At 47.3% G+C, this 27693-nt stretch overlaps 2 protein-coding genes and 1 non-coding gene across 6 annotated transcripts; 1 reads left to right on the top strand and 2 right to left on the bottom strand.

Annotated features, from left to right (window-relative positions):
• The first annotated feature begins 79 nt into the window (after nt 1-79).
• Nucleotides 80-27237, top strand: LOC144152288 (uncharacterized). Of its 2 annotated transcripts, XM_077683543.1 has the most exons (4): nt 80-250; nt 3646-3752; nt 3829-4042; nt 5721-6469. In XM_077683543.1, exons 3-4 carry the CDS (start codon nt 4029-4031, stop codon nt 6058-6060), a joined length of 354 nt encoding a protein of 117 aa, XP_077539669.1. In that variant the 5' UTR covers nt 80-250; nt 3646-3752; nt 3829-4028; the 3' UTR covers nt 6061-6469. The 2 variants fall into 2 exon arrangements, with proteins under 2 accessions (XP_077539669.1, XP_077539660.1); XM_077683534.1 differs by lacking the exons at nt 3646-3752; nt 3829-4042; nt 5721-6469 and adding exons at nt 25459-25778; nt 26973-27237.
• Trnal-caa (transfer RNA leucine (anticodon CAA)) lies at nt 4241-4357 on the bottom strand. Its single transcript has 2 exons — nt 4320-4357; nt 4241-4286 (listed from the first exon to the last, which is right to left on the bottom strand). It is a non-coding gene; the product is annotated as a tRNA-Leu (tRNA).
• Nucleotides 5841-14484, bottom strand: LOC144152277 (uncharacterized). Of its 3 annotated transcripts, XR_013319128.1 has the most exons (5): nt 13268-14120; nt 8080-8223; nt 7490-7799; nt 6612-7037; nt 5841-5935 (listed from the first exon to the last, which is right to left on the bottom strand). XR_013319128.1 is itself a non-coding variant. In XM_077683522.1 (3 exons), exons 1-3 carry the CDS (start codon nt 13412-13414, stop codon nt 7500-7502), a joined length of 591 nt encoding a protein of 196 aa, XP_077539648.1. In that variant the 5' UTR covers nt 13415-14216; the 3' UTR covers nt 7067-7499. The 3 variants fall into 3 exon arrangements, 1 of the variants encoding a protein (XP_077539648.1); XM_077683522.1 differs by lacking the exons at nt 5841-5935; nt 6612-7037 and having other exon boundaries at nt 7067-7799; nt 13268-14216; XR_013319135.1 differs by lacking the exons at nt 5841-5935; nt 6612-7037 and adding an exon at nt 14233-14484 and having other exon boundaries at nt 7667-8223; nt 13268-13397.
• Nucleotides 27238-27693: the final 456 nt, after the last annotated feature.

Raw genomic sequence — 27693 nt, 5'->3', positions numbered from 1 at the left:
GGTTCACAAACGGATGTGACGTAGTTAGGTTGGCGTTTTTTATGCGTTTTTTTTTTGTGCACTCCAATTTTTTTTTTTTTTTTGAAATGGCGCGGACGTTGAATGCAAGTGCTTCCAGCGTGGAAAATAGTCCTTGCTGCTCTGTATGCGTGTTCTCGCGCCGAAAAAACATGCTTCACCACGAGAGGAACGGGCACCGCACAACTTGGACGCCGAGGTTGTAGTGCTGCAGTGTTCGGCGGCACTGGAGGTAAGAAAACGGACGACGTTCGTGTAGTGCTCTGAGGTCGTTTACTATCGTACGAAGTGTCCATGGGTAGCGCTGAATGCATTGAAGTGTAGATATGAGCTGATGTGTAATTGTTATTTCATCGAGTAAACGTTATTAATGTGTTAAAGTAACGACTGTTTTGTTTCATATCTTGCTCCGTTACCATAACAGCTGCGAGTTTCAAGCGTTTATGCAACGCAATGTGATACATGTTTCACTCTGCTAGATACACCCACACGGCATGCCTTGGCTTTTACAAAGCCTTTTATATTTTGCTCGTCAGTGCGAGTACCCTACCTAGTTTACACCCACCGCGTTTGTTGTGATCATACTCGGTTCAGATGAAAAGCAGCACAAAATTCGCGCAGTTGCTGTCGCATTCATCCCTAATCATGCTGCTACTGCAGTTGACTGACTAGAAAGTTTGACTGTTCTTGTGTTTTGACTCTAGTGTTGTAGTAGCCACACATGCGGAGGCGTTATACGCAGCGCACATTCTGACAAGCAGGGTTGCCACTGAGTTTGGAGTGAATTTCGCCTGACGGCGAGCAATAAGTCGCCAAACTAGCCATTTTTTCGGCAGATTTCGCCAAAAATGTCGCCACACTTGATATCTGCAGTAGCACCTAAAAATAAAAGCTTCTAATTTTGTATAATCTCATAAAAATCAGCACTGTTCAAAACACTTGCATTATATTGACGTTTTTCAACGCCAGTCGCATCGTGCGCTTCAGAATTCCTGATTCTTCGACTAGCCTTTAGATGGCGCCGCAAGGCTAGCCCAGTTATCATGGTAAATTTCTAGCACACTCTAACCATGGTGTTTAACGACGGTGCGGAGCACAAAACAGTATCACTGCAACAAGTAGAACTACCATTGGTGAAAGAGTATAAACATTTAGGAGTATGGCTGAACAACAGCGAAGATTACACGCACGCACATAAGGCTCACATTAAGACGAAAGGAAGACGGTACGCGGCTATAATGAAGCATGGAGCCCTCTGGGGATACAGCAAATACGAAATGGTAAGGGGAGTCTGGAAAGGGGTCATGGTACCAGGATTAACTTTCGCAAATCCGGTTCTGTGCATGAAACCAAAGACTCAAGCGGGCCTGGAGGTAAATCAGAGGGCGGTAGGCAGATTGGCCCTAGGGGCCCACAGCAAAACTACAAATGAAGCAGTACAGGGGGATATGGGCTGGTCGTCTTTTGAGGCGAGGGAGGCGCAGAGCAAGATAGAGTTTGAGGAGCGACTTCGTGCGACATGAAGGACGAAATATGGGTCGCAAGACTGTTTAGGTACCTGTATACGAGGAGCATGGACACGCGGTTGAGATGGAGGACCATACAGCTGACCAAGCGATACGGGAAGTCGGTAGGGGAAAGCGGGGTTTACACCACAGTTAAAAATCAGGTAAAGGCAGCAGAGACGACGAAGTGGACACAGAGAATGGAAGCGAAAAAAACCCTGGAGACTTATAGGGCAGAGAAACGGGAAATTAAGGAGGGATTCTATGGCAATACGAGAGGCAGTGCGTTGCTCTTCGAGGCATGGGCAGGGTGCCTGAGAACCCTGGCATACACGGGTAGCTACAGGCAGCAGGATGAAACGTGTGCATGCTGCGGCAGTGATCGGGAAACTATAGACCATATTGTCAGGGGCTGCACAGAGATACGACCACCGTGGGGTGAGGGGGAACGACGCTGGCCAACACCGACTGCGCTGGCGGAGGCTTTGGGATTTGGGGCGAGGGGGAACCTCAACTTCAAGGCCATAGAGGTGACGAAGAGGCGACTGGAGTGGTGGTGGAGGAAAAGAAGGTAAGAGATGGGTACGCAGGCGGAGTGATCATGCGGATGAGAATTCAGAACAGCGAGGGCAGAAAAATGGGGGGTGGGAGCGATGAGTTTAAAACAGGGAAGACGGGAGATGGGAGGGAGGAAGCAAATCTATTAGGTTAGCTGAGAGTAGGGCAGGTAAGCGTAATAAAACAGGCAAGTCGGTTGGTGACAACCGATGCATCGATTTAAAGGGAGAGCCACTAATCATCATCATCATCAGTTATCCTCATTAACTAAAGTTCGTTCATTGCTTTTAGCCAAAGCTTCTCCTAACTTTTTTTCCTTTGTGACTGGGAAAGCCAGACCGCAGCGCGGGGTGTGGGGTAACATAGCAATAGTTGCAGGAAAGGTTAATTAATAATAATAATAAACATTAAAATAACCACGCCGAGGCGCCCCCTTTAACTTCAGCCATAGCGTTATACAGTAGGCTATGTCTCAGCCGACGAAGGGACTTTTCCACTGACGTAGCATGTGATCGTTATCTTGCAAACACAGAAAAAAAGTGGTAGCTGCACTTGGACGGGTAAGTACCCAAAAGCGCCCTGAAAGTTAGCTAGCTGCGCGGTGCCCCAGCCGCGGCGGCGAAAGATTTTCACGGGAGCCGTGACAGCTGCGCATGTCCCACTTTCCGCCCCCCAATGCCTACCCCCGTGCCCCCGCCTAGACATGCGCACGCTTCGGGTGAAATGAGACAAACAGCCCTTCGAACGCTGCTTTCTCGGTTCCGCCCGACGGCAAAGCTTTGCACTGCCGCCGAGACAGATGGAGAAATGGGAAGCGGATAAGGGACGAGTCCAGGGCCGAAAATCGCCAGAAATTCGCCATGTCGCCATTCATGATTTTACGTCACCACGGGCCTCTCAAAGTCGCCAATTTGGCGAAAAGTAGCCACCAGTGGCAACCCTGCTGACAAGGAAGGAAGGCCAGGCCACCAGGGCTTCTGGCCGCATGCGGCTAAAAGGAGGAAATTATTCTATGCCCCCATTGGCTCCTTAAAAGTGACGTCGGTTGGGGGACACATAGGGAGAACACGGCTTTAACAAACGGGGAATTTTTTGCTTAAAGGCCCAACCACATGCATGCGTAAAACCGACGTACTCGTGCAACGACGTAAACCGGCGTAAGCGCGTAAGGAGCCAGCGTACTCTGGCGTACGCCGAATGCATTGGTACGCGCCTTTTACGCCCAAGTCAGAACCCGCCAGATATCGACGTAAACTTTCAAGCGCACGCGTTGACATCGACCTCTGGCGGTGGTGATATCTGGCCGTCTGGTCGCATATAATTGATAAATAAACTAACGTCACTATTATTTATGTAATAAAACTGAGTAATTTGAAAATGCTAATGCTAATTGATAAATTTATTCGGTGTCATGTGATCTGCTGGTCACATGACCACAAGCCCCCCCCCCCCCCCGGGGAACCGCGCCGAAATCGAAACTTCTGGTTTCCGCGTGCGGCTGTGCAACGTCGGTCCTATTGACGCAGATTGAGAACGAGGTTTTAATATCAGAAGTATTTGTCAGGGCGCCGCTTTGGCAAGCGGATCACCCGCAACATAAAAGCAAGCCCAAGAAGTGATCCCTTTGGGCTGAAGTTGCGGCTGCCGTGCTCCCGGGAGATCCTCGTGGAGGTATGTGCGCATATTCTGTATCCCGCTGTCGGCTATTGCTGTTGGTCTAAATAATTGTCATCTCCTTCATTCTCAGTGTCCGCTGTACAGACACGGTGGAAGACCCTTCGTGATAGATTTCGGAGGATTCTGAAAAAATATAAGGGCGGAGGAGCGGAGCGGAGCGGAAAAGGTGTCGAAGATGACGACGACGAGGAGGAGGACGAGAATGGCACGCAAAACTCAAAACGTTCGACGTGGTGCCATTACCGCCAGCTGACATTCCTGCGAGACCAGATGGAAGGACGGCCGTAAGTGACTATTTATTGCATTAGCGTTTTCACGATGGGCTCATTCAATTTTTTGCCGAAAGGGTGCTAATCGTGCGAGGGCATACCTCGTGCATATGCGCAGGGAGTTCGGTTCGACTCTACGGAGTTTTGTTTTAGATAATAAGGGCTTGTTTAGGGGCTGGCTGCTACAATTTTGCATATAAAAAAAAATAAATCTGTCAGAAGTGGGATTTGAACCCACGCCCACTGACGTGGACCAGAAGTCTCGAGCTCTCTAGCAGAGGTAAGGACGAACCTTGAGTCTGGCGCCTTAGACCACTCGGCTATCCTGACAGCCTCACGGTGCCACTCCTAAGAACGGAATAAGAGAACACTATTTGCAGTTACTCACAAAAAAAAAAGCTGCGTACTGGTGTGCGGCTGCTACGCGGTTTAGCAACTACCGTACTTACCCGATTCTAACGCGCCCCCGATTTTCCTGGCAAGAAACAAAAAATCTTTTAATCCAAACTCGTTACCCAAGGTCCAACTCAGAAACATCCCCCTCGCGAGGGGCACGATCAAATGCAGAGCATTTCCGGGGGCGCACGATGTTAAGTAGTTTGCGTTACGTCAATGTTGTTGCACTTGTTGCTGTTGGTTGTTGTATTGTAATTAAATGAGGAGACGTAATTACGTGGTCATGTGACATCATTTATTAGCAGGTGGGTATGGTTATTATTCTTCTCTTCTCTTCTCTCTCTTTTCTTCTCTGGCTGTTGTTGCGTCGTCGACGTCTAGATGCCTCTGGTTGAGTTAGTCTCCCCATTCGAGGGAGTCGATGGGAGACGTCATTGTTGAAGTTGTTCTTGTTCTTGCTGCTGCTGTATCAGCAGCTTCTTGACGTAGTTTGAATGAGTCAAGGATATAAGGCGCGTTCGTAGCCCTCCATTCTGTGTCGGCTTTGTGGCGCAGTGGGTAGAGCACCATGTACCTTGCGTTCCGCCCGCAGGGTTGTGGGATCGAAACCAGGCGCCGGTAAGTATTATTTTTTTTTTATATAGTAGGTAGAGGGGTGCGGACTATGATGGACAACTAGAACGGGTGACATCGTGAGTTAAAGAAATGCTCTGCATTTAAAAAACTTGTTCTTTAGATGTGCTACACTTCATATGCTTATTTATTTAGTATTCAACAAGCACAGATTAAGCTTAAAATTATTTACTTCGTGTATTTACACTGCAGTAAAAGCTCCTTAGTTTGAGTAATGAAAGCTCCACATAATGAAACTGAAGAATAACAGTACAATGCCATTGGTACCGAGGCCATGCGAACAGTCAAAGGGGTCGTGATCTGCAAATGTGTGATTGCTTCAGCTTGAATTGCATTTCCTTGAAGAACCATTGCGAACATGAATCCACTATATCTTAGCAATTCATTGCTTCTAGATTTTACTAGATGTCTACGGAATACTCTATACTCGTTTTGAGGCGCATCTCAAGAGACCATGCTGGGAAGGCTGGTAAAGGAGCCAGATACCTTAGACACTAAACCACTGGCACAAATATTTCTTTTCCAAACACAGCATTTATTTACATAGATATACATATATACATGATCCGTTGGCATGCATGAGCTTGCACTGTGTATACAAGGCACCAAACAGCTTAGTGAAGGCTTGCATTCATATGAAAACTGCCCTGCCGTTTCTTTGAAGGACATCTGGGAACATGGACACACCAGCGGAGAATGAAGAGACTGCAGAAAGCCTCCTCTTGGGCATTGTCGAGTACGACGACATTGATGAAATGTCCCTGACAGGCCCATCCACCGCAACGTCCCTGCCAGGCCCATCCACCGCAGCACTGCCAGGCCCATCCACCGCAACGCTGTCTGCAGTACCTGCCTCCTACCCAGATCGGTCCTGCCAATCTGCACAAAAAAAGAGAAAGAGAATAGAGGAGGTGGTGCTGCAGCAGCTGGACAATGTGAATGAAGAAATCGCTGCACACCAAAACAAGAAACGGGACCCTCTAGAGACATATACGTTTTCGTGAATTCCATTAATTCAAAAGGTCCCCCCCGAAAATATGATTATGCTGAGAATGAAAATTCTTCAGGCAATTGCGGAGTGCCAGTAGTGCTCCTGCTTTTTACTGTGTAACCTTTTACTTGTTTGCCTACTCGCCTACTACTTTTACTCGTTTCCACCATTTACTACTGCATGCTGTTACGGCGATTCAGTGATTGTTTTGCTTTTCCTGCTTGTGTAAAACTATTCTAATCCATTATTTCATTATTCCACTATTTATCTTTGCACTGTGAGCCTCATCTTCATGTCTTATGTAAATAAACTTAATGCAAACTGCTCAACTTGCACCCTCTCACCTCAGTTCTCTCGTCAGTCATGAAAGCCACACAGATCAAGGAATGCGTCTGAGTATGCAGATTACACATAAACGTATATTAGAACTGGAAACTGGAAAAAGTGTAATTAATACGTATCATTTGTCACTAAATTACCAAATTTGTGAACCTGCCATTTGTTTACAATTAGTTTCATTTACATTGGTGAATAAAAGCACTTTGTGGAATTGTAAGCTCTTACCATGAAGGCCGGGCTGGAAGAAGCTGCTTCACTTGTGCCTGAGCAGCCGCCTTCAACACGCCTGACTGGTTCCACTACCAGGGAACCTCTCCGTCAGGGCTGCAGGTGTACGCTGTGAAGAGGTCCCGTACAGCGGCCGCATTCAGGTTATAGTTTCTTGCCTGGGTCGTCTCCAGGTCAAAGAAATGCGGCTCCCCATCATCCACTTGCACCCGCTGAATGTTTTGCCGCCAGCATCCTGCAACAACATTACCGAACTGGTCCTCTGTGTCAACATGTGCTGGCTTATTGAGGACAGTCAGAAAGTTGTGCAAGATGCAGGCGGCTTTAATGACAAAGTCCACATTGTCTGGGTGCAAGTGGATGGTGCGAAGCAGTATCCTCCACATTGCTGCCGTGATGCCGAAGGCGTTCTCCACACACCGTCTGCAGGGAGAGAATATGTGACAAGTTTGCCCCAAAAATAAGAACCTTTCAGCCCTAGCCTTGCTGAGCATGTGTTGTTGCAAGTGTAGCAGTGGATAAGAATGTACAGGTCAATGGAGCCTAATCTAATTTTAACGTACGGTAAGCTTTAGTGTTCTCACTGATGGTGTATGTAAGGGGAAAACGGGTGAAATGAAAAAAAAATAATAATCAACGCTTCCTGTGGCTGGAATCGAACCTGGATCCCCCACGTTATGAAGTTGGTGTCTACCCGATCGCTCCATTTTGACATTGTTGAGGTGGTTTGCATGTGGAAAGGGGTGCTTGGACGTGCAAATTTAGACAGAAAGATCCTGCACCCCACCGTGTAAAGAAGACTATGCCTTAGGGTCTTCTGTAGTTTCCAGATAAAAATCCCAATAAACAAGCGCTAGGAAAAACTCAAGCGATACCGGGCTCTGCTTAGCCTGTAGTTGAAGACAATGCGGTCATCCCGGAGCTGCTTTGCAGGGAAAGCCGCATGAAGTCTTCTTGCAGTTGAAAAGCTTCATCACCCACAAACACGTAAGGCGCAGTCACTCCGGTGGCACCCGGAAGGCGTGCTGGAGGTGGGATGTTCAGCTCCCTGTTGTGCAGGGCTTTTCCAAGCTTGCAGTTTTTGAAAACCCCACCGTCGCTTTGCCGGTCTTCGGCGCCAACGTCAATGAAAACGTACTTGTATGCACTGTCCACAACCGCCATCAGCACAATTGAAAAGGTGTGCTGAAATATGAAGGACACTTGAAATCAAAATGTGACATAACTATGCCTTTATGATGCCTGCGCACAGTGTAGCAGGCTGCTTGTTTAACAGCAAAACACACACACACATGAAGCAGGGTTGTCTACGTTAAAAAATGGCCAACTTTATAAATACAGCTTGCAACAAGGCAAAATGGTGCAACTGGTGCCAACACTTCGAAACCCATTTCTTTCCCCTGCAACTTGCACGTCTCGCAAGAATAATTCGGAATGGTTGAAGGAGACCTGACTGCGACTTTACCTTGTAGTTGTAGTACAGGCTGCCGGACTTGGGTGGAGCGATGATGGCAACATGTTTGCCATCAACTGCACCCATACAGTTTGGGAATTGCCAGCGGTTATAAAAACCATCAGCAATTGCCACCCACTCTTCTTGGGTTGGCATCTGAAATTATATGAAGTACCACATTATGCTTGCCAGGGCTGTACAAATACGTTGGTATCACACTTCTAGTGGAATACTGAGTTTTAGTGCGGGCAACCACTTAGTATAGTGACAGGCTTTTGTTGCGGCTTGCACGTCATAATTTTGCTGTAAGAGGCAAAAACAAATGGGACTTCTTTGGAGCTTCCCTTGGAGCCCTTGTATCTATTCTTTTTGCAGAACGGTAACAGGGGTACAGTTAAATATTGCAGTGGTAACTACCACTGGCAGCCTTCCTCTAAACCAGGGAAAAAAATTTTGCGGGACGTCAGCTTACATAGATCACTGCATGCTCGTAGCAACTGTTCACTGTTCACGTTTTGGTAGGTGATAACCTTTAATAATTAAGACATGAGAGTAGGGTACAGGATACATGTGACAGCCGGCTCCATGGCGGGCGGGCACCGACCCCCTAGGGCTGTCCCTGAACGTCCACTTCACACAGGGTAGGGGGCGCTGGCAGACGGCCACAACATCTCCCCCTTTAAGTATAGCCATAACGGCGCGGTGGACGGATCAGTCTCCCAGATCGCGACCTTGTCCCCGGTCCAGCTGCCTGCGGAGATGGTGGTGCCAAGGGAGCCGCGTTGCTGGGTGTGTCGGTGAGTGTGTCACGCGGGGGAGGCAAGCTGTCAACGGAGACTTGATCTTCCTCGGCACTCTCACGACGATCGACAACCAAGAACTTAGCGTTTCGGCAAACGGTGCCCTGGTCCGTGCCAATGATGTAGGAGCGGGGCGCATCCGCCTTCGCAAGCACTGTTCCAGTGCGTTTCAGGTCCTTGATCCAAACCTTCTGGGCAGGTTGAAACTCCGGTCGCTCTCTGGCAGCATGCCTTCTGTTGTAGTTTAACTCTTGACGACTTCTGGCTTTGTGCTCTGAAGCCTTGAGGGCTGCTGCGTCTGCAACTGAAGGCTTCAGCAGTTCTGGTGCCAAAGGGATGTGCGTTCGCAGCCGACGGCTGAACAACAGCTCGGCCGGGCTGTACCCGTTGTCCAGTGGTGTTGCTCGATACGCCAAGAGAGCCCTGTACGGATCCGATGCCTTCGTTATTTTCTTTTTGGCGATCTTGACCGCAGCTTCAGCACAGCCATTGCTTTGTGCATACTTAGGGCTTGAAGTGATGTGTCGAAAGCCCCAGTCTTTGGCAAAAGCCAGAAACTCCGAACGGAACTGCGGCCCGTTGTCCGTGACCACTTCCTCAGGAATGCCATGCCTTGCAAAGATAGACTTTGTCTTCTGGATGACAGTTTCGGGTCTCTGGTTTTCCAGTAGTGCTATCTCAATGTAGCGCGAGTAATAGTCCGTCACACACAGGTACCACTTCCCGTTGGCATAGAACAAGTCCATGGCTAACCTTTGCCACGGTCTGTCTGGGAAGGGGGTGGTCATGAGCGGCTGGACTGGAGTTAGTCTTTGCTCCATGCAGCTGACACACTTCTCCACGGTGTCAGCAATGTCTCTCGCTATACCTGGCCACCAGCAGGACAGTTTGGCTCGCCTTTTGCACTTCGTGATGCCTTCATGCCCGTCGTGGAGAGAACCGAGCACAGAAGCTCTTAGGGCTGCAGGTATGAAGTAGCGCTGGCCTCTCATGATGATTCCGTCATGTAGTGTAAGTTCATCCTTGAACTGCCAGTATGGCAAACACTCCTGCCGCACTTGGGACTTCACCTTCGGCCAGGCTGTTTGAAGGTAGTCCACGATGGCTTTGGAAACGAGGTCTCCACCTTGTGCCTTCGCAAGAGTCTGTAAGCTCACGTCGGGGACGTGCACATGACAGATGAGGGCTTGCTCGAACTCTCTAACCTCGTCAGCAAGGTCTGTGCTTCCATGTGCTGCAAGTGGCTGCCGGGATAATGCATCAGCAACAACCAGGTCCTTGCCTGGTACGTGCTGCATCGTATAGTCGTATCGCATCATCCTAAGACGCAGGCGTTGCAGTCTTGGTGTGAGGTCATCCACTGGCTTCCGAGTGAACAGAGGGATGAGAGGCTTGTGATCAGTTTCAATATGAAACTTCAAACCAAGAAGATAGTCCTTGAACTTGTCCAATGCCCATGTGATGGCGAGGGCCTCCTTTTCGATCTGGGAGTAGCCCTTCTCTGCCTCTGTCAACGATTTTGAAGCGTAGGCAACGGCTCGCAGGCTCTTGTCTTCCTGACGCTGCAGAAGAACAGCACCCAGCCCGTAGCTGGACGCGTCTGCAGACAAGACCGTCTCCTTTGTAGGGTGGTAGAGAGCAAGCAGTGGTTGCGATGTGAGAGAAGCTTTAAGATCTTCGAATGCACGTTGCTGAGCGCTGTCCCAGCTGAATGGGACGTCCTTGTGCAGTAGGTCTCTCAGAGGAGCTGCCTTGACAGCTAGATTTGGTATGAACCGTGCGACAAAGTTCACCATGCCCAAGAATCTCTTTAGTTCGGTCACGTCTGTTGGAGGAGGCATGTTAACGATGGTCGCAATCTTGTCTGAGTCTGGAGTCACGCCATCTTTGTTGATCACATGGCCCAAGAACTGGACGGTTTCCTGAGCGAACACACACTTGTCACGGTTCAGTGTAAGTCCCTTCTGTTTTAGTCTGTCCAGGACTTCAAGAAGACGACTGTCATGCTCGGTTTTCGTCCTGCCCCACACGAGAATGTCGTCGATGAGGCACGCCACTCCCTCCTGGCCTTCTAAAAGCTGATGAACCATTCTCTGAAAATGTTCAGGAGCCGAAGAAATGCCAAAGGGAAGGCGGTTGAACTTGAACCGACCAAATGGAGTGATGAATGTTGTGAGCAGCGTTGATTCGGGATGCAGTTCCACTTGGTAGAACCCCGAGTATGCATCGAGACGAGAGAAGTACTTGGCTTGTCCCAAGGTAGCCAAAATCGGCTCTACGCTAGGGATTGGGTGATACTCTCGTTGTATGCTCTTGTTCAGCGCTGTGTAGTCTACACATATGCGCACTTCACCGTTCTTCTTTGGCACGACCACAATTGGCGAGCACCAGTCTGTTGGCTCACTCACTCTGGTGATGACTCCTTCCTTTTCCATCTTCTGGAGTTGGCACTCAACTGGCTTTAGCAGGGGAACTGGTACGCGTCTTGGGGATGCAACTGCCACGGGCTCTGCCTCTGGCTTCAGCTTGATTTTGTACGCGCAAGGCGCTTTCCCCAAGCCCTGAAATAGTTCTGGGTACTCGCTGACTGGGTCTAGACACTGCGTAGAACAGGCTCCGTTTACTCGTTGCAAGATGCCAAAGCTCTCTATCAGGTCTAGCCCAAGGAGTGGTTCGTCCAGGCCCCTTGTGACGTGCAGGTCTGCTGTGACACTCGTTCCCTTGTATGAGACTGTCGCATTCAGGACTCCAACGATGTCTAGACGCTGCTTTGCTGGTCCAAGAATGAGCTTGTCGGGTTTGAGAAGAGTGATCTGCTTTTCCAGCCTTGATAGCAGACCTGTTGGCACAACCGTGACGTCTGCCCCTGTATCCAGACGAAAGTCAACACTGTGACCGTTGACGGCAACTGAAACTTTCCACGGTTTCTTTTTCATCGTAGCGTTGACTGTTCCGGCAAAGAACTGTTCATCATTTGTTTGCGTGCTCTCACGTTGCTGGATGATCTGTCGTAGTCGCTTGGCTTTGCAGACCGATGCAAAATGACCCTGCTTGCCGCACTTGTGACACTGGGCTTTCGAAGCAGGGCACTGTTGCCTGGGATGCTGTACTGCGTTGCCACACCAGTAGCAGGGTTGTTTCAGCGCTGGCTCAGTCCCCTGTTTTGGCGGACCTCCCTGCTTGGGTTTTCTTCCCTTGTGTGACTTCACTTTCAGGCTATCCACGTAGGCCGCTTCGGCAGATGAAGGGTCGACCGGCTGCTTCAGGTTCTCTTGCTGCCGACCGACGGTTTCTGTTTGCTTAGTCAACAATACTGCCCTCTCGAGCGTGAGATCACCTTCCATCTGGAGTTTCGTAGACAGCTTCTTGTCCCGGACCCCGACTACGATCCGATCCCTGAGCAGCTCTTCTTTGAGGTTCCCATAGTCACAGGTTTCAACTAGCGCGTACAGCGCAGTTATGAATTCCGCCGCCGATTCTCCCTCACGCTGTGAGCGTCTGTTGAATACAACGCGCTCGTAAACGACGTTTCTTTTTACGATGAAAAACGCCTCGAACGCAGCCAACACGTCGGCGTAGGACTCTTGCTTGTCGGCCGGGATGGGGAGAGTGGGGAAAATTTCCTCAGCCTTTGGACCCATTAAGTAGACGAGAGAGTTTACTTGCGCATCTTCCGGCTTGCCGTTCAGTCCCGATGCGGTGCGGAACCGTTCCCAACGCCTCTTCCATGTCGTCCAATGCTCCGGTAGGAACGTGAAAGGCTCCGGCGGTGAAATCTGGTACGGCGACGGCGTTGGCGGCACTGGGCGAGTAGCTGGGGAAGCCCCGTCCATTGTTTCGATGCGCGGGCGGCGTAGGCCTAGCGACGACGCTTGACGAAGACGCCGAACTTCTGATGAGTCCGGGTTTCCAGCGGCTGGCCTGGCGAAGTTTGCGTGCGGGTACTAGTCCTCAACTTCTGACACCATGTTCACGTTTTGGTAGGTGATAACCTTTAATAATTAAGACATGAGAGTAGGGTACAGGATACATGTGACAGCCGGCTCCATGGCGGGCGGGCACCGACCCCCTAGGGCTGTCCCTGAACGTCCACTTCACACAGGGTAGGGGGCGCTGGCAGACGGCCACAACAGCAACCTTTCAAGTGAGAGTGACAGAATTTCGCCTTGTGAATAGTATAGGTAATACTGGCTCGTGTACATAATGTGCACTTGATGCTGCACTGTCCGCCCTTTTGATCCCACTTACATCACAGTGAGGGGCAAGCCTACATGATGATGTGCCTTTCAAGCAAGTTGCTCAATGACATGCTGAAGTGCTGGTTGCTCAATGACATAGGTGAAAGCAGCGCACCTCGTGGCACTGAGGACCTGGTGTGTGTAGTACCGTCAAAAAATTACCTTCATGAATTGGCCTTTGAGGCGTTCCCACAGTGCACGGCACGTCACGTGGATGGTGGTACGAGCCGTTTCAATGCCGACTCGGTATGCCAAAGCGACATCCTTGATATTTTGTCCAGAGGCCAAATAGCTGGAACAGACAAGCATAAAGCATATTTTGTGGAGCCCAGAGATGGCTATTTCTCTGTGTTAAAAAGGTACCACAGGAGGCCGAAACAGTGAATGGGGGATTTTTTTAGTACAGTGAAAATGCACAAAAACAAAACCAGAAGTTGGAAATAAATGCGATAGCACTTCACAAACGTGAAACAAACACACCAAGATTTTGCATGGCTGAAAAAAGCACTTGTGCACAATTGGCATCAGAAAGTGGATTCCAGATGAGCTACCACAACAATTAGTGCAAGTAGCACCAGTCAGCCTGCCATCAGTAGCACCAGTCAGCTTCCCACATGTGGGGAAAATAAATGCTGACTTCAGCCCCTGCCAACACTGCAACGTGATGCCCAACCAATGTAAGAACTTTATATGTGGCCTATGGCCGAGTTATATTCAAAAGTATGCTTGCGCAAACAACAGAAAAACTTGTTAATAACAGTACAGACTAAAAACAATCACAAATATTCGAAATAGTAATGCATAAAAGAAAAATAATTGGTTTCTAGAACCAATACAACTTAGTTTCTAAATACCAAGGGCTAGAAAAATAGCTGCGTATAACTGCGTAAATAATTATAATTTTTTATAGTGTTCATGAGTGTTTCAGGATGCTCAAAATATAAAAACAAATTTTTTTTCTTTGAATGCACTGTTGAAATCGGCCTACTGCCCTTAATGAATGCTGCAACTACTGCTACATATGCCTGAGAAATTAATTTCTCGCGCTCAAAATTAATATTAAAAAAATAATTACTGTGTCACAGGGTATTTCAGCGCACTACAAGAAAACGCATGACTTCACGAACCTCAAGGTGATCGCAAGCCGTTCGCCGGGTTCCAGTGGCTCCCTGATGAAGTGTTCCCGGGACAGGTCGCCTTCAACGAAGTCGAGCAGCCCGTCGAAGACCTAGGGGTCATTCGATAGTACTTGAAAAAAAAAATCATGGTCTCCTTCGCGCATGAGGCGCATCTGCAGGATAAAACAAAACATAACCGCATGATGTGTGCTGCTTCAGAATACAAGCAATAATAATAATAATAATAATAATAATAATAATAATAATAATAATAATAATAATAATAATAATCTCTATTTGCGGGAAGGTTGCCCTGGGTGGCAACCTTTCCGTATAATTGCCGCCTTTTTGCGCAGCTCCTCCTGCAATTTCCGCCTAGCGCATCCTTATATTTCCCCTCCCATTCGACTGACACAAGGAACGACGGAGGTATTGATACCACACAAGCGCTGTGTCCCATATTCCAACCTCTCCGCCTTCCCCTAAACTCCCGCGCTACACTACGCCGTTTCAATTATTTACACACCGATATGTCAGCAGGCCCACCTGTGACCTTTTTTGCTGAATTCAGTAGCAGGTACAGATAGCCACAACTTCTTTTTTTTTTTTGCGTTCAAGTAGCCCAAGAGATTACTTACTGCAGTGTAGTAGAGTCCTTCGTGCTTCCTCGCCATAAACACAGGTCGCACCCAATGGCCGCGCCGCCGCCGCTCTTTCAGAAGCTGCAACGTCAATAACACCTGCTTCTTCAAAAGAAGCAGGTGGTATTCTCGGTGCGCTTCCATGTTGCGTGACGATCAGGTCAGTGCAGGCACCCCACAGAACAGGGAGGATTTTAGAGAAGCAAAGGTCTAGCTTTGCCTGTAGTGCCAGAAAAAGCGTAGTGGCGGCGTCGTGAACCACCGAGTACGCCCGCTTGATGGCGCTGTAAACACGGCTTTGTACAGCACAGGGCAGACCAACATGGCTACTGTTTCTGGACATAAAGGGAGCCTATGACAACGTAGATAGGGGACTGCTGTGGCATATACTGGAAGAAGAGGGGATTGGGTCAGAATTTGTGGGGCTGCTAAGGGCAATATATGAGGATAACAAGGCGCATATTACATGGGAAGGACGTACAGGCACAGAGCCCGTGTACATTCGAAGAGGTTTAAAACAGGGGTGCCCCCTTTCGCCATTGCTGTTCACACTGTACATTAGAGGAATGGAAAGACGATTGGAGGAGAGTGGATTAGGCTTTGACTTGTCGTACCGAAGCAATGGAGAGTTGGTGGAGCAACGGATTCCGGGATTGATGTACGCGGACGATATAGTGTTGCTGACAGATAATGCGGAAGACCTTCAAAAACTGGCCGACATTTGTGGGGATGAGGCAACGTACCTAGGCCTACATTTTAACCCGCAGAAATCTGGAGTCATGGTGTTCAACGAGGAAGCTCATACAGCACCAATAAGAATTCAACAGGAAGCCATACCATTAGTAAATAAGTACAAATACTTGGGGATCTGGCTTAATGAAGGAAAAGGCTACCTGAATGCCCATGAAGAACACCTCAAACTGAAAGGGAGACGAAATGCAGCAGTAATGAAACATAGAGCACTTTGGGGATACAATAAGTACGAGGTAGTGCGAGGCATCTGGAAAGGGGTAATGGTGCCGGCGCTCACGTTCTCTAATGCCGTATTATGCCTAAAGTCCGATATCCTGTCGGGACTGGAGGTTAACCAAAAGGCAGTCGGCAGATTAGCACTGGGAGCTCACAGTAAGACTACAAATGAGGCGGTACAAGGCGATATGGGCTGGGCTTCATTTGAGGCGAGGGAAGCGCAAAGTAAGATACGTTTTGAGGAGCGGCTTAGACATTTAGATGAGAAGAACTGGGCAGCCAGAGTGCACAGGTACATGTACCTTAAAAGTGTGGACACCCAATGGCGAAAGAGGACGCGAAAGCTGGCGACTAAATATACCTTGACCGCGGTAAATAAACAAGGGGGGGCAGTTAAAAAGCAAGTGAAGGAAACAGAGACGCTCATGTGGAAAGAGAGGATGGAAAAGAAGGGATCGCTGGGAATCTACAAAGCAAGCAAAAAAGAGATCCGGAAAGAGAACTTTTATGACAACAATAAAGGTAGTGCGTTGCTCTTTGAGGCGCGGGCTGGCTGCTTGAGAACTCGAACCTACATGAGCAAATATTCGTCCCAGGATGAGACATGTGTTGTATGTGGCAGGGATAAAGAAACAATCGACCACATAGTAATAGGATGCGAAAAGATTCAGCCGGATAGAATTGGGGGGAAAGTCCTACTTCCTGAGGCACTGGGCTTCGCAATTGATGGAAGCATTAACTGGTCAGCAGTAGGTATTACTAAGCAGTGGCTAGAGTATTGGTGGAAAAAAAGCAGGGAAGTCGATAAAATAACATCCCAGCCAGGGGTAGCGGCAGGGCAGAATTAAAAAGAAATCCGAGTTGAGGGACTAAATTTAAATTCAAACTACTAAGATAGGCTAGATGGCGCACGCCGTCACCACGATTCAAAGGGGAGGCCTTTAATCATCATCATCATCATCATGTAAACATGGCGGATGCTTTTTGCACAGGCCGCTTGAGCTCTTTAATAACATGGCTGCCCTCGCACGGCGGCCGCCGGCTCGCTGCTCCACGGACGGACTCGACTCTCCTCCCGCGCGCGAAAGGAGCGTCGAGTTCGGCCGTGGCTGCTCCTGCTGGTTCCTGGCTGGCACGCTGGCCGCGTGTTTACTTGCGCCGCGCTAGTGAAGTGATGTTACGCCAGGTGACCAGATGGCCTCGACTGGCACAGACCACGTGAGCAGCAAGTGAGAACAAATCGTTTATTGACGTCCGCAAGTTTACAGAGGCCAGGACATCATTTCATTTCGATCGCTGCAATTGTACGCCGCTTTCGTGACAACATTTTTTTTTGCCATAACAACTCGTTCACTTGCGCTAAGATTTCGAACGAAGGGTGCAAATGAGGTATTGACGGCGACAACGGTTTCCTTTGCACCGTCTTTCTAGCGGAGTGCATAACACTCACCTTCTGTTGGAAGAATCAAATATTCTGGCCTCGACAGCTGTCTTCCGATGCGGAATTTCCCACATTTGTCACTCCACAAGCACTCAATTCCCGTGTTTTTCCAGTCCTCTCAACAACTGATGGACGCAAAAGCACATAACAGCAATAACAGTCACGAAACCAGTGCTCCGCGCACATAGAAACGGTGGGCCGTTGCAGAGGTTTCAATTTGAATTGGCGGCTTTGTGGTTGCGAATTCAGAAACGAGGTGGTGCACCAGTCGGCTGTTCATAAAAAGTTGCGTACATTTTTGCTCAACGGATGTTTGATGCGGAACTTGTTAATATTATTTTTAAATAACACATTGTAAGCGAACTGTGTGGGCTCTTTGAGTCACGAAATGAATGTTTTGTATTCTATACCAAAAGTAACATTTTGCTTGCGCCGTCTGGTGGGCGTGAGGTCGAAAACAGCGCTGTAGGTTGGTCACGTGGGGCGTCGATTTTTACGCCGCCTATAGGGAAACCAGGGAACGTCCAAGCTTGAGAGGCCTGGGCACCCGCGCCGGAGAGCAGACGAGCAGGCAACGGGGAAAAGCGGAGAAAGCGCGCGAACCCACGAGCAACTATGGGATCAAGGTAGTTCACGCCAAATATAGCAGATAGTTTTGTGTTTGCTAAGTGAACATACTCATTCTTAATGTTTTTTTAATGTTGCAAGTACTGTTTTAGTTGTTTCTACAATAAATATGTGGTATTTTGTAAGAATCGGCATTATATGTAGGTATTGTGAGACATGCGATATACCGAGTTAATAAAACAGTAAAAGAATTTCATAGAATCCTTTAGTCGGCGCATGCGTAATGTGGTGAGTTCAAGCACTTGTGTTTGGGTTCACCACGTGAGACAAAAATTGTCCCATATAAGATATAATATCAAATGTCATCAATAAAGCTAGACGAGAACGGTCTAGCTTCTTTTTTTTTTCATGATACAGTAAAATTTTGCATACCCTCTAGCTTATACGAGCCTTTTATGTTACTGTAACATGCTTGAGAAATTTCCCATTCCAGGTTTTCCTAGTAGAAACCTCTACAATTCTCTTCGATTCGCAATTATTCAAGCAGAATAATCATTTGCTTTGTATCCACTAAGAAGCATAAATGACAAATTGCATACCCTCTCGTAATTAACACCCCGGGCAGCTGAAGCTGTCTAGCTAACCAGAGCCAACTGCATTAAGTATGGCATTAAGAAAAATAAAAACTGAGCATAACCTTAAAGGGACACTGAAGTGAATTTGTCAAGCTCCCGTTTTTGCTTGCACTGTGTAGACTGGCTCAAATTAACACACTATTCATCGTTTATCCGGTTGACAAATCGGTAATTATTTTACAAAGCGCGAAAGAAGAAAAACTACTATGCGCGGTTTGCGGCGGCCGCACCAACTAAAGGCTGTGACGTCAGGAGAGGGGGGCACCGTGATTGGACGATGCCCAAGGTTAGCAATCAAAAGTTTCGGTTTCGGTTCTGTAAAACAACATGCTTGACATCTGATGGCGTTGTTGGGTGGGAATTCTCGATTTCTCAATTATCGCCGTACCGCGCTTCTGCCATGTTGTCGGTTGTCAAATGTCTAAGATAAACCTCCCAGGGCGGCTTGGAATCGTAGAAATCACTAGACGAGGCCTACGCAGTGGATGAATGCCCTCCGCGTCACCGCAGACTCTCAAATGCCATGCGCTTTTCCCGCATATTCGGAGCTTGCCTCACTCATGTCTGTTCGTAGAAAGCTAGTTCGCACCAGGCCAAGGGTGTGCTGATTCAGGCCTGGGCCCACTGCCCGCAAGCAGTCGGTGCTTGTGGCAACAGCACGCCAACGAGAACTCGCTAGCGCGTCATCGTCAGTATGCGCGCGTTCTGCGATCTCGCTCGTGGAGCAGTGAACGTTACGGCCCAAAAATGGTGAACTCAGTTAAGAAAACATCGGCCGCATACGAAAAAATCAACTTACAAAAAAAAAATTACATGTACGCTCGGGGATTCGAACTTGCGACTTTCAAAACAAATTCCAGCGCCTCAGACCGCTAGGCCACGAGCCGGCGCTGGCCGGTTTGGATATATAAGGTTTATAATGTATGACCAGTTTACACTTTTATTTACTTTAAGCATTTTAAGTACTTTATGTGACTATTTGTTGTATATCACTCCTGCAGTAAGTGTCCCCCAAACTTCCACAATATCTCACGCCTAGCAGTTGCATTTCTTTGACGGAAAAGCGTTCGCAGATGTGCGGTCGTGCTGCTGACCGCTGTGCTTGTTTACCCAGCGCAAAAAGTGCTTCCTGCTCCCTAGTTTTGCGCTGTACGGTAAACGTTTCCGGTGATTTTATTTTCTTAGTACCTATATTGACTTCGCTGACTCTTCTCCCGCCTTCAATTGGCCTTAGCTTTTCCTACTAGCGTAAAGTCAGCGAAGCGTCGCATGTGCACTTGTGCAGCGCTTGTGTGGAGCGACCCGGACTCTAATTTTGACACAGTGTACAAACTAACAAAGTAAGGAAAGGCACATTCTTTCATTCACCAAGGTGTTGTGGCTTAGTTTCAATTGAGCGAGCGAATAGCGACGACCCGTCGGCAGCCGGCGGACGAAACGCTGGGCCGACTGACTCGATCGGTAGGTCGGCTGGTCGGCGAACCGTGCAGTAGCGCAGCCATTTTCCAGCTCATCTCCTGCTGACGTCACACGAAAACGCCACAGAAAATGGGCGAGCGTAAAGAGAGGAGGACAGCATTTTCGAATTGATTTTTCTACTAAATAAATTCGCGTAAACGCGGCCAGAGTGGTCGAAACAATGCCTACGGACTCCGAACTACAATTTGCGCTAGTAATCCCGCAATGTTTACAAATCACTTCAGTGTCCCTTAAAATACAAAATCAAAGCCAAATCAGAGCATAATACGGTTACAACAGAAGACATTTTGTATCCAAATATTCTTACACGAAAACACAAAGTTAAAATAACTAAAACCACTGCACAGACTGTCGATGAAATGCGGTCATTCGTTGTGCGATGCCAACACTTTTTCTCGTCATTTTCTGTTCATTTTTGTTTCCTTTTCTTTTATTTTCTTTTTGCAGTTTTTATTTGTATTTTATTTATTTTACTCAGTTCTTGCCTACAGCATGCCGGCACTTCCTGTATCCATACATTAATAAAATAGCCCATTGACCAAGTGATGCCAAAACACAATTAGTTTGCTCTTGAATGCTCATTAATTCAGCAAATTAGTCAGCACCAGTACTCAGTCCACCAAAAACTGCATCCATGGACCACTGATGTGCTGATTTTCCAGAGTTAAGTGTATCTGATAAGCAGCTCAGGAGTGCACTGAGATGGGTTATTTCCTAGTTTAGTCATTTTTACAGCGCAATACTCACTAGAATTTTGAGCTGTTTACTGGCACTTGGAGTTTCTCTGTCAACATCAAATTTTTACCTAAAAAAATAAAAGCGTATCCACTAAGTGCAAATTTCTCTGGATACTTCAAAAACACCACTTTCAGTAGAGTCTACACAATGCATTGTGTGTGCATCCTTATGGTACTGCGCAATATTTTCCACACACTGATCACATTTTGATCCCAATAAACTTCTTTTGAACTTCAGTTTATAACCAATGTGCTTGGATGCTTTGAGCAGACTTTTTTCAAGTGGTAAATTCCAAATTATGTGGAATGTGCAGTTCCCCAAGACAAGAACAAAATGACATTCCATTCCAATGCAGGCAAAGCCTGGCATGATGCTGAATGTAAATTAAATGTAGTGATCAGCTGCTGCAACTCACACTTAGCCAGCCTAAAAGATACCAAATCAGACTTATTTATGAAAATGCTTCGAATTGGTTTTAAAAAAATTTTAATATTAAAAAAAACAGAAAATTCTAAGTACTGCTGAGTCTAAAATCCAAGCCAATCAAATCAAAAACAGAGACTCTACTTAGAGGAAAAAAAGACTGAACAGCGGGTTCCTTGTAGCAGTTGCTTAAGAGAATAGTGGGAGTGTCCGAAGCAAACCAGGAGATGGCACTAGGTTAGAAAAGCACTGCCTGGATTGTATAACCACGCAACAGGGAGCAGAATGTCATGAACAAAACACCCCCAAGTAGCACGTTGACAAGGGACAACAGAATATGCCGGAAACACCCGAACGTGATGCCACACAAGTAAAAGTAAATGTAAGTGCAACAGGAGAACACTAATTTCAAGTCTCACTGATACAAATAATCCACCATGGAGCAACAAGACACATGCACCTGCAAGATTCAACATACTAAGACCTATAGAGAATAGTTCAAGATATAGATGACTATCCAAATCATCAGAATCCTTCTCTTTTCAAGGAATGGGGTACAACACTGGACAGGAACGTAGAGACGTTTAAGGGTCCAACCATCATTACCATACTTGTTAAAAAATTTTACATGCAAATCTGTATGTGACCATAGTTTTTACAAAGAAAGATCACAATTGAACTATTTTTTTTTACAGATGAGGGACTCACTTGTGCCACATGCTAGGACTAAAATTTTGATTCTATATTCAACTTATACTCCCCAAGCTTCTGCTTCAGAATATCACAGAAAGCAGTATCGCTGTTTTTTTTTTCGAGAGCAGGACCATGACGAGGCTTTTAATTCTGCTTCTAAGTCATGACAATAACGATGCATCAAGGCGGGTGTTATGGAAAATCAGAAGACGAAGGGTTAGGACTTGCAGAGGGAATCATGAATTATATTTATATAACAATCATGATAATTTTGGCATGCTTTGCAATCGGGGGACTTCTTTCACAACATTAGGTTTAAAGGGGCCCTGAAAGGCATTTTGAGCACACTAAATGAACTAGCGCAATCGCTAGATTGGGTCGCCAACGTCACTTGTGCCAAGTATTACTCTTTTACGCGCAGCGGAAAGCTCACACTTTTGTTGCAAAGTTTGTCGCTTTTTTCTCACCCTTTCCTTCGTGTTTTTGGACGCCGCCATCTTCACATGTCTACATCATCGATTCCCAGATGTTCGTCATGAGCTAGACATCCTGCTATTGGGCGGCTTTTTCACGCACTTCCGGCAAAGAGATGAGTCGTCTGCTCAGCGTCGGCTCGCCGGCTGATCTGCCAGCGGAGTGCCGGAGTGCTTTGACATTTTACGACAAACGAAACAAGTGTAAACAAACGCTTAACCGTTTGTATTGAATGCAACACGGCCATAACACGACATGGATTTTACCTTACGTGAGTACGTACCATAAAGAAAGTCCCGTGGCACTTCTTTGGTGCAATCGCAGAGAACGCCCTGAGCCGAATGCCCGGGTTAGACGCGTACATTTTATTCAACTTCAAAACAATCCAGAGATGCGTTTCGAACGAACGCAACGTCACAACATGCGTTGCAAGTCTGAACCGCGATTGACAGACGATGAGTTGCCTCCTCCTGCCCGTCGTAAATACGGCACTCACCTCACACCCGGTTTGCGGGGACGAGCAGCAAGTCACAACTCTGGCGCGCAAGCGAGAAGGCTTTTAGCCAGGCACACTGCACATACCAAATGCGAGGTTGAGTGGTACGTCGTTCGAGAAAGATAATCCAGACCATGGTAAGCACTATCCACCCGCAGAAGTACAATGTCGCATTTCATCGCGAAACGAACGCGTCCACAACACACAGGAGGCGATGCACACACACACACACAGCTTCGGTCGCTGCATTGGCTCAGCTGCAAGCTTCGTTCGGTCAATCAGCGATGCTACGACGATACAGAGCTGCGTGAGGACGACGTGCTAACCACTTCACGTATTTAAAAACACAGGGGCAAAGAACTAGGTTCATCGGAAGCAAAAAATCTTTCCTCCATTATAGTGCCTGAAATATACTGACTAGTGTGCCGAGGGCGGGCTCCAGGCGGGCGCCGGGAGCGATGTACGCGGCCGTCTGCCGCTTGGGGTGCTGCCGTGCGGGAGTGTACGCGTTCATCCGGCCCGAGCAGATCGCGCGGTTACCTCCGAGCTGCGTAGCAGACGGCAGCGGCAGAACTTTCCATTCCCGCTTGCGACGAAAGCGAGCGAAAGCGCCGGGAATTCTGTCGCGCAACCAAAATTTGTCCCGACCATTCGACAAAAACGATCGTCGCGCGACAAAGCGACGGAATTCCTGCCGCTCTCACTCGCTTTCGTCGCAAGTGCGAACGGGCCTTTATGCGCAATCTCCGCCCCACATAAAACAAGCTCTTGCTTGTCGCCTGAGCATACGGTTGATATCTGACTACGTTACACTGTGCTTGCCAGTGTATTTAAACGATGTCACTAGGTTTGAAACGTACGCGCTCGGCGTGCAGCTTTGTAAACGCAAGCGGTTTCACATACGCACGCTATTTTGCTGCTAATAGAGTTTTAGTACAGCGTTTGTGGCCTTTGCATACGCTAAACGCTAAATTTTTGCGTCCCGCTACGTGACACCGCGATGGGAGTTTTAGTAGAGCGTCTCATCAGTTTTGCGTAGCGACACACTAATGCATACGGCGCCATCTGTCAAATGTTTTCCGAAATGTCTCGCCGGCTGATCTGCTAGCGGAGTGCCGGAGTGTTTGGACATTTTACGACTATCCAAACAAGTGCAAACAAACGCTTTCCCGTCAGTGTTGAATGCAACACATGGGTGCAGCTTGTCAGAACACGGGTTCTCGCTGATCGAGTGCAGCGTTGGTTTGCTCTTCGCCTTCACGTTCATCGCCGCTGATAAAGCGATCCGATCCGGCGCGTTTTGTGCACGGGTTCTGTGTCGGTTGAAAATGTCTTTTTTCACATGCCGCCGGTAGTAGGAATTACAACCACCGCAAAATAACACCCGGCACCAGCGGGGCCACATCTGAGACCGCGCTTTTTGGATAAACAGTGCGCGGTGTACCAAAGGGAACGAGCGCACGATTCTCCCCACGCGGCTGCGAGTTCGCCGCCGATACCAACTGCAGCCCTGCAGCTACGTACACCGCGAAAGGGCAAGGCCAGGCCGCACACATGCGGCCAGGTCATTCGTTCGCTTTTCCAGCCTGTGTCCATGGTGTCTACAGAGATGAAAAAGCCGAAAGAGCTGGCCCGTAGCAGACGGCAGTCTGTGGGAGCGCAATAGCGGAAGTACGTCACCGCTGAGGAGCGGAGCATCATGGGAGGGGAGGCCAACAGCGAAGAAACAGTTGAAAGGAGGAGGAAATACGGCGCGACGATAATTCGCGGTTTTTGATTTACGATTTCTCAGCTAATACTCATCGCTTTAACAAAATTCTTGCAGGAGGAGATTGCTAATACATTGCTTTATTTGGTTACATGTACATCCATGCATCGGCGGAAGGCATTTCAGGACCCCTTTAAAGGGACCTGGCAACCATGCCGATAAATGCTTTCACCTTTTCCATTATGCATGGAAGCACTGTAAAAGCTATGGTTATCGCCAGCACAGGGCGGCAGTGTACGACTTGCTCATTGCAGCAGATATGTCTTCCAATTCAGTCTTTGCTGTTGTTTTTGAGACTTTCTGTAAAGTGGGATTTACATGCGCTTATTGCTGGAATTGATGGGAAGTCAGTCAATAGCCGTGACATCACTCGAATGATGTGGAAACGCCTAGACCGGGAAAGAGAAAAGAACCCTTTACCTTTTGAGCAGGTTTTTATGTTATCTGATGGGCATAGAAGAGTAATTTTTGGCTGAGGTACCTTGTGAGCCCAGATGCTAAGTACTATCTATGTCTGCTGACTACAATTTGAGAGCACTTCAGATTCAGAAAGATCTTGCAAGTGTTGCAGTGGCCTTTTAATAGCAAGTTTTTGCTTAGAGTTATGCACACGTTACACTGTACAATTGTATACTTTTGGAACCAATTTAAGGAATCTGAACTGAACTCTGCTTTCTGAAAAGCTGTTGCAGTGCCACATGAACATAAAGAAAATTATACAGAACCTTGCATCGTAGTTCATCTATGTGAATTGTGTAGCGGTTTCCTTAGCCCTTGTACAGAATTCATTAAAGTTGGCCACATACTTAGATTGCTTAAATATTTATCAAGTTGAACATTTTCAAACAGAAGTTTTGCTTTCTCAGTGACCGTTCTTTCACAAGATGCGAGTATAACCCTTTTCATTTCAGCATTCTCCATCTGGAAAGAGGCTGTGGAGAACGAGACTTCCAGCCACTTCGTTGCATCTACAGGCAGGAAGCAATGCGGCCAGGAACCTTCAGGCGCTACTTGCACTGCCACCGTTCTGGACCATTTAAGAGCATTTCGACAGGCCAGCGCCAGCTCAAAAGCAAGGGAAGCTGCAAGATCAGCAAGCACTGCTTTGGCATGCTTGAAGTAACTGAGGAAAAGGACAGGGTGCTCGTGGCATTCCAAAAGCAGCACTATGGACACACTGCCGAACTGGGTCATCAGAGGCTCTCCAAGACTCTCTCACAAGGCATTGCTGGTAAAGCACTGTTTCACTTAGACAGCAACATACTGCCCCACTTTCATTGGCTCTTGTTACACGTCTCAATGAAAGAGAAAGCTTGCAGCTACTGCCACTGTGATACCAAACTCTAAATCAAAATACATTTCACTAGTGACATACTAGTTGAAATTTGTTGTATATGTGTGTAGACTTGTGCATAACCTCGCCTAATGAGAAAACTGATCCCTAAATAGTAGTAGACACTAAACTATAACAAATTCCTTCATTTTCCGGTGAAAAGTGGTATCGCACAATTTTTGCACCAAGTTTTGTTTATATAAATCAGGTTTAACCTAATACATATATCCAAGTCATTTGTCGTGACTAAAATTTTTACAATTACAAAAGGGGCTGTAGCATGACATGAAATTCTTTCTTCAAACCAAGACGTGCTGAATACACAAAGCACAGGATTCATACTGAACCAAACAAAGGTGTCATCACACAACCGCTTGACGATTAGAAAAACCACTCAGTTTCCCTAATTGCAATGGAGAAAAGAAAAGCATTGGAGGAGAGATTCTGATGCCATGTCTACTAAAGCTGAAAACACCATTTTAACAGGTCCTGTCTTCTCAAATTTTGTGCACAATCATTACCTCCTCTGCCTTCACTCGCTCCTCCTGTTGTCTGCACCTGTCAACCATTAAATACAACTTGGCCTATGTTGTGACCTCTCCTAAGATTTGTCCCCTCCATGTTGATGTCCTAGGAAAACCTGCAAGAAACTCATTTCCACTAGACACTTGCCATAACCGAGAGCTAATCAGAAAGAATGTTAACATTAGCCTGCAGAAAATGACACACAGGCATTTTATTAATTGCAAATTGAAGTGGTCCTCAGCCATAGCGTAATTATGGCAGCAACTTCTCTGTAACGCATCGTGGCACAAGTTTCAATTCCTTCTTTTTTTCGCTATTACTACTTATGTGGTGAACCTTTCAAGTGGGCATGTGTGTGCATGCTTTCACATATTGCTTTTTTCTACTGGAATTTCTGATTGACAGTAATGAAGACCATATTTCTTTCTCACTTGCAAATTTAAAATTAGTCCTAAAAATTTATTGCTCAAATTCAGAAAAAATAAAACCCATACATCATGTAGTTAACACATCCAGATGCTTGACAGTGCCATACATGCTGTGGATCTTACACTTGTATACTTTCAGGTCAGCTGGAGATAGGGGTGCCAAAAAGCAACTATTCTGCAGCGACTGCGGTCGGGTGTCGATGCTTCCAGTGGAGAACTGTCGCGGGTCAGCATTTTGTCAAGAAAGGACATCTCACACATTCGTGATGGGTACAACATAGACAAAAAAGAACAGCATGATAGCAATGACTTCAGAAGTGTTGAGATGTGGGTTGAGGAAATGGAAGCAAAAAGAAAGTCTCCCCTACTGTACTTCAAAAAGTGTGCAGACCCCTCAGAGTATACAAACATGTTTGAGCTTGCACTGATGACATTTCCACAGCAGGAATGTCTCCAAAAGCTAGGGTCAAATAAGCTTTGCACTGATTCCACCCGTGGCACTAATGGGTATGGCCTGCAGCTGACTACATTGATGACAATTGCCGAAGATGGTTCTGGCATACCATGTGCCTACCTCATTTCAAAAAGCATAGACACCAATACAATGGTGAAATTTTTTGAGGCCATCAGAGAAAGAGTGGGCAAAATAGAATGCGAAACTTTCATGTCAGATGATGCCCAGCAATATGGAAACGCATGGGAGCAAGTAATGGGCACCCCTAAAAGACAACTTCTCTGTTCGTGGCATGTGCTCCGCAACTGGAACACACGGCTCACAAAAATTGCTAGTGTGGGGCTAAAAGATGAAATACGGAAAACACTACGCACTCTGATGGATTGTGCAGAAATTGAGAAGTTTG

The sequence above is a fragment of the Haemaphysalis longicornis genome, unplaced genomic scaffold, assembly GCF_048455015.1.
Source record: "Haemaphysalis longicornis isolate Haplotype H1 unplaced genomic scaffold, Haemaphysalis longicornis Haplotype H1 scaffold_1, whole genome shotgun sequence".
Classification (NCBI taxonomy): domain Eukaryota; kingdom Metazoa; phylum Arthropoda; class Arachnida; order Ixodida; family Ixodidae; genus Haemaphysalis; species Haemaphysalis longicornis.
This window is presented reverse-complemented; position numbering and strand designations above follow the sequence as displayed.

Excerpts from the sequence above, each read along its gene's own strand:
- LOC144152277 (XM_077683522.1), bottom strand. The coding sequence starts at position 13,414 with ATGCTTGTCTGTTCCAGCTATTTGGCCTCTGGACAAAATATCAAGGAT. Across the intron at positions 8,224-13,267 it reads TCAAAGGCCAATTCATGAAG|ATGCCAACCCAAGAAGAGTG; the intron begins GTAATTTTTTGA and ends ATATAATTTCAG. Across the intron at positions 7,800-8,079 it reads GCCTGTACTACAACTACAAG|CACACCTTTTCAATTGTGCT; the intron begins GTAAAGTCGCAG and ends TTCATATTTCAG.
- LOC144152288 (XM_077683534.1), top strand. The coding sequence starts at position 25,532 with ATGCGGCCAGGAACCTTCAGGCGCTACTTGCACTGCCACCGTTCTGGA. Across the intron at positions 25,779-26,972 it reads TCTCTCACAAGGCATTGCTG|GTCAGCTGGAGATAGGGGTG; the intron begins GTAAAGCACTGT and ends GTATACTTTCAG.